At 33.6% G+C, this 12,147-nt stretch overlaps 1 protein-coding gene across 2 annotated transcripts in view; it reads left to right on the plus strand.

Moving 5' to 3' along the window:
• LOC145000602 (uncharacterized) overlaps positions 1–11,887 on the plus strand; it is a 37,668-nt gene extending 25,781 nt beyond the window's left edge. For both annotated transcript variants that reach the window (XM_078959858.1, XM_078959859.1), the window contains exons 17-25: positions 9,693–9,755; positions 9,833–9,892; positions 9,977–10,138; positions 10,379–10,452; positions 10,532–10,625; positions 10,806–10,942; positions 11,045–11,125; positions 11,227–11,332; positions 11,601–11,887. In XM_078959858.1, coding sequence (XP_078815984.1) covers positions 9,693–9,755; positions 9,833–9,892; positions 9,977–10,138; positions 10,379–10,452; positions 10,532–10,625; positions 10,806–10,942; positions 11,045–11,125; positions 11,227–11,332; positions 11,601–11,672 — 849 coding nt within the window. In that variant the 3' untranslated portion in view covers positions 11,673–11,887. The remainder of the gene's footprint in view (positions 1–9,692; positions 9,756–9,832; positions 9,893–9,976; positions 10,139–10,378; positions 10,453–10,531; positions 10,626–10,805; positions 10,943–11,044; positions 11,126–11,226; positions 11,333–11,600) is intronic.
• Positions 11,888–12,147: the final 260 nt, after the last annotated feature.

The raw sequence follows: 12,147 nt of genomic DNA on the forward strand, positions 1-12,147 counted from the left end.
AGTTATACAACTTTATGAACACAAAAAGAAACCTGGCATGCTACTATAATTTTCGAAATTCATATATAAAGCTAGAATACATACCTTTTGTTGTTATATAGCAATAACAACTAGTTCCTTGAATTTCCTTAGCTGTTGAATGCAAGTACCACAAGTGTAGTACCTCTAATGGAGTCACAAACACCATATGCAACTTGGATGAAGAGGAGAAGAAAAAGAGGCACCAAAAACGGCTGGAAACCCTAATGGAAGTGTTGTTCACGTTTTTGGGGCTTAAGGGTCCCTTTTATACATGTAGGCTATTAGGGTTTACAACTAGGAAACCCTAATCTGACTGCTTAGGCCCTAAGCAGCCCATGGACTCCTTAAACATATCCCTTGGACGATTTCTAATGGGCTTCCCATAGAATTCGTTCAACCTATATATTATTAGGTGATCCATAGCCCAATTATAATTATCTTATAATTACAACTTCAGTCCCCTAAGTTTAATTAATCTCTTTTAACCACAAAATTAATTCTTAATTAATTCTTGACCAATATTAATTAAACAATATGATTTCCCCTTTAATATATTATTCTCATAATATATTAATAAATCATATTTAAACCTTTCTCTCCTTAAATCATCCTACATATTGCTATGGTGAAGGCAACCCAAAAGGACCATGCTCATAATCGGGTCAAGTACATACCAAAACAGTTATGGACTTAGACACTAATCCAACAGTCTCCCACTTGGATAAGTCTAATAACTATTTTCCATATGACTTTAGAACCTGATCAGCAATCATAGTTTTCAAAAGCCGCTATCAACTCTGATCTTATCAGATAGCGTGTCCTCTAGATAAGGGATTATATATTCCTCCATTCTCAAGATATCGTATAGACAAAAGACATGAATTTCAATCATTCTCTCTATACTATTTCCCGACTTCCGATTCATGACGACTGATAACAGACTACAATTGAACACATCAACTTAGTCCCGGCTTGGCCAAGCGCTTAGGTGTCATCACTAAATCATCGAGAGGCCCACATATATCGCTTTTATCCCACTTTGGGTAAAAGGAATGGATAAACTTCGACTCAAATGCTCGCTTGCATTTACTGATCGAATCACACACAACAATAAGTTTTATAACACCAAGTTACTGGTGCGTTTACTTATTATCAATGTGTAACGGACCAACAAATAACAACTCACACGTCTCAGTTTCAAGAATATACAATATTATCGTCTCACTAATCACTCGTGATAAAACCATGAAGTGATCCAAGTGAGCGTGGGTTTAATCCAATACTTTAATCTTATCAAAGCACTCACGAACTCTGCAACAAACTTGTGCCATGTCTAAACACTTCAGACAATCTACAAACAGATTCATGACAGTCTTTATTCATACCTACTCCCAACGTATGACCAACTGTGGATGTTTGGATAACCTAGTTATTCTGGAAGTCAAAACATGCAAATTGAAACATAACAACAATACTTAATCCTATATGGCCCCAAACTTGTGAGAGTAAATAAAACCCTTCTATTTATCCACCATATTGATTACTCATTATTTATCATTTAATGTTTCGGATAATCAACTCATTGCTTGAATTACAACAACAATTGTCCCATGCTCTAAGCATGCACACCGTGTTTCCTATGGTCCATGCTTTGTGAAATAGATCAATTGAACACATTTCCAATCATTCTCATTTCACAACTCCAAATCCATTTTCATAAGTGTAAGAATATCAAATTCTCGTTACTTATAGAATATGCTAGATCTTAACACTTTATGCAATGATCCCTTCATAATGTCACTGCACTATTGCCAATGATATTACAAAGTCTTCTATCGGAGATTGTTACAAGACAATTCCTTAGATATGATGTCTCTCACTCAAAGTACATTCCTTTGAACATCCTTTTACATAAAAGTTTCTAATCTAGACAAAGATTTTCAATATTTACTTCCTAATATGAACACGCTTCCATATTTTCCTCATGACAACCCATTCTTAATAGAATCTTTTCTATTTGTAATGATGTCGATATGGTCCATCCAATATGGAAACATTTCCATATTTTCCAATACTATACTTCCAACTACTCACAAGCGATCAATTCTCGTCGAACTTTGGATTGTCCTTTGATAGTTGTTTAATTATTTTAGTCAAAACCAATTCTAGTCCCTTTTTCCCTCTAAATGCGCTAGACATTTGGAAAATTTTAGAAGGGTAAAATACTATAGCATTTGCAATCGATCCTATACCCAAAGCGTATGGGACACGATGCATAATGTCTTACATAAAGATATGATACTTTACCAATCTTTTGCCATAATATTTTATGTGTCATGTTCTCATAATTCGAACTATGAAGAGGGATGCCGTAATCATAATCGTTTTAAGAACACACAATGTATCCTTTGACTGAAAATATTAAAATTTCTTAATCTAAGCTTTAGATTTTGAAACGGAGTATAATATTCTCTCCCTTAATTATAGCAGAACAACTTTTCAACCCATGCAACTTTGCAAATTGAATCTTTGTTTTTCTATAATTAATATTGCTAACTTGCAATACTTTCCATAATAATCATACAATCATAACTTTTATGCTCCCACTATCATGATGATTACTATAAAACATAACACTTATGCTCCCACTAGCTTCGACATGTATTCATAAACATCTTAACTTTCAGAAAGACAATAACTATTGAATTTCTTAAGTCCATGTTTCTAATACTTAGTGCTTTGATAATCTTTTATCAAGGCTTCTTGAACTTATACACCTTTGCCTTAGATAGTTCATATGTGTGTCTTAACAATTAAGACTAATTGCCAAACCTCACAATTCAAATTATGGAAAGGGATACCGTAACCATGATCGAATTCGAGAATGCAATTTTACAATCACTATCTTCTTAAAATCTTTCTCAGTGAAAGCATTTCCTCACAATCATTTTCATGAAGGAGGAAATCTTATGACACTTAGATTTAAATGGTGTATTTGTTCCTATCCATGTGAATTTGTTAAAACCAAAGTTTATGACAAATTCAAACTCATATGGACTGACCTTTCTTAATCTTGATTTCTTGCCTTATGGTAGCACAGCTGCCCACCACGTCTTCCAAGTAGTTAAGCAGCTCACCCTTTCTTATCAATGTACTTTCATTGATCAAGGTCCTTGCTTTTTATGCATTCAAATGAGAATTCATAGAACTCACATGCATAATTAACTCGATTGGATTGGCACAGAATCAAAATAATGTCAACACGATAGGTTGTAAACCTCAACTCGTGCGCTAGTGATGATCGATAAGGTTTATTTGATTTGTTCTTGAAACTTTTTCAAAACATTAAAACTCCCACTGACCTCTTGACATATATTATTCTCTTTGTCAATAAACATTTCTTGACAATCAAATATTCAAGAGTCAGTGCAGTTATTATCAAGACAAGAACACTTCACAAGTTGGTCCTAGTTGGTCTTTGTCTTATCCAAGACATCACAACTTACCAATCTCAAATGTACAAGAATAAGAAAACTTTTCCAAGTTCCATATTTGATGAGTGTTATAAACCTACTTAAAACTTTTCACTCAATGTCACAATCTTGACTTTAAGACTTGATATTGGAACGAAGTGTGATTGACTTCTAGATTTAACCATTTCTACAATACTTGATTCCTCTTCTTAGACATGCAATTGCACTAAGACTCACTTAGAGGATCTATTGAGACATGGTTCTTAATCTTTAAGACTTATCATAAAACACAATAAAAGGTACTCTCCCTTCTTCCTAGAAAAGAGAAACTTTTATCTTTCTGCCTACTCGATTCTTCTTTATTCGTTCTACTATTCATTGAAACTCTTTCAATCAATCTCAGAATTACACTTAATCTTATAAGTATAATCACATTTACTAAACTTTAGTAAATCATGACGAATATCTTTGTCACTCTTGTGGTGGACTTGATCAACGCACAACCTAGTGTACTTGATCTCCTAGTCCTTCAACTGACACTTTGCCAAAGAATTAGTCTAAGTTTCCCAAATGTGAAAGTTTTCCATTCATCATACAATACACATTGCATGATTCCAAGTTTCTGTCCAATTGAAACTTGGGCGATGAGAAAGTCTCCCTATTTGGTACACTTTTGACATTTCCATAACTAAGAATCAAATCCATTTTGCTAATAATAGAAGTACATGAACATCAATTTTTCATATATTTCATTGTAAGGATAAATAAATAAGACAAAATCAAAATTTATTTTATTGCGGAAAAAAATTGTCCTTACAATGCAATTCAACTGAAAAACTATGTTAACAATCTATTCTAACTCCAAGTTGTAGCTCAAGAATCCATTCTTCAAGTAATGCGATCGAAATCCATTTCTTCATGATCAGATTCAGCTCACTTCTTTTCTCAAGCTTCCTCTCTTTTCTTCGATCCTACAAAACATCAAAATGTAATATTATCACATCATGTATTAAGAATCTAGAATAGGATCTTAAAAGAGTTAGTTAATGGATTTTACCTGAAGCAGAGCCATACGTCTTGACTCTCCCATCTCTTAGATCTCTCAGGTAATTAGGGCAGCTTCGTCTCCAATGCCCCTTCTCTTGGCAATAAAAGCAAATAGACTCCTTTGGCACAACACATCGGACAATCACAGACTTAGTTCTTTCTGGACTTCCAATGTTGCCAGTGTCCATTGAAGTTTGGGAGTTTGATTCACTAGACAAATTTGCTTGACCAGCACGCCAAATCATTGCTGATTTAGTAGCTATAAGCAAATAGGTGAGATCAATTAGGGTCACGTCGTGGTCCATCATATAGTACTCTCTAACGAACTCACTATATGATTCAGGAAGTGACTGAAGAACCCAGTCAACAGCCAACTCACTTGAAATCTCGACACCCAACATGTTTAACCTATCAATGTATGACTTCATCTCTAAGACGTGCGCACACACAGGTTTCCCGTCTTCGTGTTTACTTGCCAAAAGGGCTTGAGTGAGCTTGAACTTTTCAATCCTTTGAACTTGTGGGTCAGGGAGAATAATTGGAGGAGGTGGAGGAAGTGAAGCATGACTCTCATTTCCTTGATCGTATCTCGGAACGTCATCTTCATTTGGAAAGCTTGTTCCAAAGGATTTGGGAAGACCATTGTAAGATTCAGACATCTACAAAACGGGAGAAAATTCAAGTTAAGTTGATTAGAATTCTTGATGCAACACCCAAATGAAACATCAAGCTAGGATCCAACACAATACTCTACAACCTAGAAGAGGGATGCCGTAATCTAGTTGCAGAATATTTGAAGGTAGGTAAATGACGATTTACCAATTTCCACCATTAAAAACGAAAAAGAAGTTTAAGTTTTAAATGAATTGAAACTCCTAGATCTTTTGAGACTCATTGAACTCTTCAATGGCATGTTTAATCTCGATTATGCCCTACTATTCGTGACTGGGATGCCGAGGATCACAAACAAGGTGTAAATAACCATACGAATCACATGGTGCACCCAATGCTACTATCACCTAATCAATGTGCCGGTTAGCCACACACGCTCCATTGATCTATGATAAGCATCGAGCCACCCTTTGCCACCAATGTCATCCCCAAATTAGTGTGCCGGTTAACCACACACGCTCCACTAACGTTTGACAAGGGTACAAAGTGTAATTCCATGGGTTAGCATACAATTTCACATTTTGCCTAAAGTAACTATGATTTGGGAATTTGAAAAAGCATTTAGTTACTTTGTACTTCATTATACTTATAATGGAAGGTTTCTATCATATCCTACCCATTCGGCTAACGACCCTCCACTAGTCAAGAGTGCGGTAGGTAAGAGTGGATACCCATTCAATCGCCATTTTATAGGCAATTTCGTTAAACACCCCTTATAGACTAGCTTCGTGAATGAGGCCTACTAATGGTAAGAATGAATTTTTAGTTATACATATATAATATTAAACTTTTAATGTTATATATAGTATAAGGGTGTATTTTACACTTTTAAAATACTAGGTGGTTTAAATTATACTTTTAACTAACCAAAATCATTATGGATTTATTAAATCTCTTTTAATTATACACTTAATTAATTTAATAAAACCATAAGGGTTTAATTTGAACTTTTCAAAATCAGGGTTTTGGAATTTAGACTTTCAAAATTAACTTTTAATCAACAATTTAAATTCCAAAACTTGAGGGCAAGTTTTGAAACTCTTCAAAACAATTAGGTTTTAATTTCACTTAAAATTTTCGAATTTAAGACATTTAAATTAAAATTTTAAATATTAAAACTCTTGATTTAATAATTACCATAAATTAAACAATTAATTTAAATTATTAAATCACAAGGGATTATCTAGATCATGAGGATAATTACCAATTATACATCTAGGATATCCTAATCCCTTGAATCCCTCTCTAAATCTCGAAAATAAGGGATGAGATAATTCAAGATCTTTAATTACCATATTTAACAATTAAAAGATAATTACAAGATATGAGATTATCCAAATCCCTAAAATTTAGGATCTAACCTTGGGGAAGGAGGTAATTTCGAAATCCAAGGGTTGGATAACCCTAGATTTCAAAATCTTGGAGGCTAAGGAAAGGATTTGGGAAACGCTAGCAAAACTCGCCATCTAGGGTTTTGCAACCCTAATTGCGAAAATTACCTAGCTTTTAGGGTTTATTAGCCATAAACCCTTATATGTCAAGTTCACAAATTTGAATAAAAGCTAATTGAAAACAAAAACCAATGGCTCTGATACCACTGATGGGTCTTATACAAACAATCCTATGTGTGCATGCAACCCTAGTATTGGATCTATGTTTTCACTATTAGTTATACAACTTTATGAACACAAAAAGAAACCTGGCATGCTACTATAATTTTCGAAATTCATATATAAAGCTAGAATACATACCTTTTGTTGTTATATAGCAATAACAACTAGTTCCTTGAATTTCCTTAGCTCTTGAAAGCAAGTACCACAAGTGTAGTACCTCTAATGGAGTCACAAACACCATATGCAACTTGGATGAAGAGGAGAAGAAAAAGAGGCACCAAAAACAGCTGGAAACCCTAATGGAAGTGTTGTTCACGTTTTTGGGGCTTAAGGGTCCCTTTTATACATGTAGGCTATTAGGGTTTACAACTAGGAAACCCTAATCTGACTGCTTAGGCCCTAAGCAGCCCATGGACTCCTTAAACATATCCCTTGGACGATTTCTAATGGGCTTCCCATAGAATTCGTTCAACCTATATATTATTAGGTGATCCATAGCCCAATTATAATTATCTTATAATTACAACTTCAGTCCCCTAAGTTTAATTAATCTCTTTTAACCACAAAATTAATTCTTAATTAATTCTTGACCAATATTAATTAAACAATATGATTTCTCCTTTAATATATTATTCTCATAATATATTAATAAATCATATTTAAACCTTTCTCTCCTTAAATCATCCTACATATTGCTATGGTGAAGGCAACCCAAAAGGACCATGCTCATAATCGGGTCAAGTACATACCAAAACAGTTATGGACTTAGACACTAATCCAACAGTTTTTGTGTTATATAAAAAAAAATTCATATTGTTTCGTATCAACTAAAAACACCACATGATTACCTGACATGCCACACCAAACCAATGCAATCAACATGGTTATGCTACTTGGTGAAACGTTTTCCAAAATGATTATTGATTGCAAGATATCTTTTGAGGTATGGCAAGAGCATCCACAATAGTGAGTTCAATAGGAGAGTTGAATGAGGTGACAAATCTATGTGTAATTCAATGGATGAAACTCAAATATTGAGAGATGTCACCTTGACATTCAATGGATTTGGAGTTCAATGGCATTGAACTCTTCAATGGGAAAAAGGAAAGTTTTAATTCTTAAATATTTACTATAAATTTCATTTTGTAACATTGTATTGAACTTTGTAGAGTTCAATGCATTGTAGAAAAAAATATTTTAGAGTTGTAAGGATTGTAGAATGATGATGTGGCAATCTATTGAACGCTATTGTGGATGCCCTAAGGAAAAACAACATACTATATTTGTCATCTTGCACAATTTATTATCATGTAAAAGATGGAAAAAACATACCAAGGCCAAAGAAAAGAATACTTTTAGGTCGTTGTTACAATGTCAAAGGATTCCATATTTGGTCACCGTCCAAGAAGCGTATAATTTTGAATCGAGATGTAACTATTGATGAGACATATTTGGAGGATGACCCCACACAGGCGGAGAAATTAGGTTTGAATTGATATGGAAGGGTCTGACAATCAGACATAGAATTATTTGAGAGTCATATCCACGGAGGAGACTGTGGCCACCGGTTTCTCTAGTCCGTTGCAATATGTAATAAAAGCCACAACCATGTACAAACACTACCTGACTGCTCTCTGATTGGTCGATGTTTGGAATTTGGCTACAATATTTCTTCTAATCCTCAAAGGTGGAGCTAAAACCATATTTATCATGGTCTATATATGGTAAAAATAAAAAGTAAAAAATTTATTTGTAAGCCAATAAATTGCCATGACATTGTCATGTCATTTGGTCATCCTAACATTTTTACGACCTCAATTTTTACACTTGGCACAACAAGGTTGGCTTTTTTTTTTTTTTTTTTTTTTTAAATAGCAAAATATTAGATAATATATTTATTTAAATGCTTTAAAAGTATATATTAATTTTTTTTACTTTTAATTTTCCATAAATAAAGTATAATATTGATATACTTTTTATATATATTTAAAACGATCTCATATAGTATATCTTGGTTGTGTTGGGTTGGGTTGTTGATAAATGGTTAAAAAATAAATTTAGTTGGTTTTCACTACTAGAAAAGGAGGGGTTTTGCTACAGGGAAATAACAAGGAAGAATAGGTTGTGATGGGTTGATATTAAAATTAAAGACCAATAGACCATTGTGCGTCCATAGCTGAGTTTATGGCAGATTTAGTGAAAATAGGTTCTACCTAGAACCAGTATTTATGTTGTTGGTTAAGTTGTGTTCATTTGGAGGTTTCATAGTAGGATTACGTGCCATGTATTGAGACCTTATTTGATGTTTAAACTATTCCCTTGTTGTGGATATCACTAGTACGTGTAAAAAACATATGTTGAACGGGTTTGATCGGGTGTGGATGCCTGCCTTTTACATTGGCCTCCAACTTGCAGTTGGTCTTTTGTTGTTTTGTTGCTAGCTCTAATTAGTCTAGCAATATGGTTGGTGTTTGAGCAAAAATAATTATAGTATAAAACAAAGACATGATAATTCAGATAAACTCAGATGCAACACTATCCACCATTGACATTGTTTTGCCAAAATATATGATGCTACAAGATCAAAAATAACATTTTTCCGGGACAGTGAAATAGAACCTAACATTGATTAATTCAGTTAACACATTTCTATGTTCTTAATGTGGTTGTTATTTTGTCTGTTGATGCAAGTGTCCTAGTGATTGTTGCAAAGTTCCTTTTCATAGTCATGTTGTCCATGAAATTTCATTATTGAATAACTTTTTGTAGATGTAAAAGTATTTCTTAGAATATAAGTACGTAACTTAATTACCATCTCTAATAGTTCTTATTCTGTTATCGTGATATTCATCTGGTTTGCCTGTAGAGTAACGAGTTTTTTTCCCTCTTCCTTGACGAGACTATGTCATACTCATGTGCATTATTCAAGGTTAGGATTTCAAATTATTTTTCAGTTTCATTGTTCCTTAATTAGAATGTACTCATTTGTCATGGAACATTCACTAGAGTGAGGATGAAGACTTCAAAGTCGCACAAATGAGAAAAATATCTTCCTTAATTCAAAAGGTAAGTTTTTACGCATCATGTTGTTGTCTTAAAGAAAATGATCTAATGAAAACAACTTATTTTTTCACTATAAAACGTGTCTAGGCAAGAGTTGAAAAGCACCACCACGTTCTTGAGATAGGATTTGGTTGGGGAAGTTTAGCAATTGAAATAGCGAAACAAACTGGATGTAAATACACAGGCATCACCCTTTCTGAAGAGCAACTCAAATACGCAGAAACTAAAGTGAAGGAAGCTGGCTTAGAGGTAAGTGGGGTTTAAGAAATACCGAAAGTAAACGATATATAAGATTTAATTTAATTAAAAGTGAAAATCACCATCAAATATATTCTGGAATCTAGAATTTTATTTTCCTTGATCTCCTCCAAAGCTTTGAGTTTCACCATCTTCCTCCTACAAGTTCCTTAATAGACTTGATTTTTAGCGTTGATCAAGTTTCTCTTTCTTCATTCTTCGAGTTTCTAATAAATCCACTTCATTGTTCAGGACCAAATCAAATTTCTACTATGTGACTACAGGCAATTGACTGACACTTCCAAATATGATAGAATTATATCCTGGTGAGTTTAAGCAAATCTCGTCTCTATGATTGTATTGAAACACAAATGGTTGTCTAAAAAACTGCGTGTGTATTTTCAGTGAAATGATAGAACATGTCGGCCATAAATATCATGAAAAGTTTTTTGGATGTTGCGACTCAATATTGGCAGAGGATGGGATTTTAGTCTTGCAGGTATCTTCTGGACTCAGTTTCTCTCCTTCAATGGGAGGAAACTAATAAGATCATAATTAAAGTCATTATTAGAAAGAGAAAGTGTATACTTCTATGAATATATAGTTAGAACTTGCCAAAAAATGAACAATTTAGACCATATTATTAATTTGCAATTACAATCCTTGGAATATATTATAGTTCACTTCAGTCCCAGAAGGAAGATATGATGATTACAGACGAAGCCCAGGGTTCATTAAAGAATACATATTTCCTGGACTGTGTGTACCTTCACTTACTAGATTAACATCCGCCATGGCTGCGTCATCTAGACTTTGGTATGTGCTAAAATCATCGAAGATCACCATGCGACATGTAAAAAATTTCTTTATGACTTTTTTAGTTGTCTGGAATCTCATCGAATACTTAACGACTTGCAGTGTGGAGCATGTGGAAAACATAGGAGCACATTATTATCAAACACTCGGACACTGGAAGAAAAACTTAATGCAAAACCAAAGGTAATTAAATAAAAAAACAATCCTTCTATCAACTGTTGTACGTTCTCATTCATGATTCAGCTCGTGGTTATTTCATGGTTATTTATTTATTTAACTCCTAGCAAAATACTTGCGTTGGGCTTCAACCAAGAATTCATCCGTACATTCGAGTGCTATTTTGATTATACAGCTGCTGGCTTTAAGACAAAGACACTTGGGAACTACCAGGTATACCTATTATATAGCTTGAGCGGATATTCTAGCTACAACCATTAATTACTATCAAAATCACAAGTTTTTTTTTTTCTTTTCAAAATGATTTTGAAATTCTATACACACATATATGTATGAGTGTAATAGACATGTTTTTAGAGTAAAAAAAATTGTGTCATAGTTATGGAGTTACCATTTTGGCTTTTCCCCAATAATTATTGCAGCTATAATACTTATAAAGTAAAGAAAATCACAATACTTTGTGTTTTATTGTTGATTGAAGGTTGTGTTCTCAAGGCCCGGAAACGTTGCAACATTTGGAGATCCTTACAAGCCTATTATTTCAGCTTATTGAAAAATGCGTGTATCCTTATGGAAAGACCAACTTTAATAACTTCTTGCATGCAAAAACCAAATATATCATTCAGTATTGGTGTTTCATTGGTCGTGCTTGTTATGTTCGCATATATCATATTGTTGTGAAACTTGAATTGGTTGTATATATCATGTATTTCGACTTGAGTGTAATATTATTATAAACAACCCGATTGCATAATTATGTTTTCTTTATTTTATGATTCTTGAAGTTGAGTGCTGATTCCAACATACTTAGAGTCTGAAAATCGCAACTCTAGTTATGTGGTTATATTGATGGCTTTATTTTTTACTCAATTTTCCTGATGATTTATCACCCCCAAGAAAAAGTCAGTGATACGAATGCTCATGTGCTAAGTACTAATGAAAATAGACCAAGAGTACTACAGTCTTATTTCTATAAATAAGGCGGGATATGGTATGCACAGATGCACTGTACCAGGTGTCTAGAATTT

Source organism: Lactuca saligna, chromosome 6 (genome assembly GCF_052625555.1).
Source record: "Lactuca saligna cultivar CGN05327 chromosome 6, ASM5262555v1, whole genome shotgun sequence".
In the NCBI taxonomy this organism is placed as follows: Eukaryota; Viridiplantae; Streptophyta; class Magnoliopsida; order Asterales; family Asteraceae; genus Lactuca; species Lactuca saligna.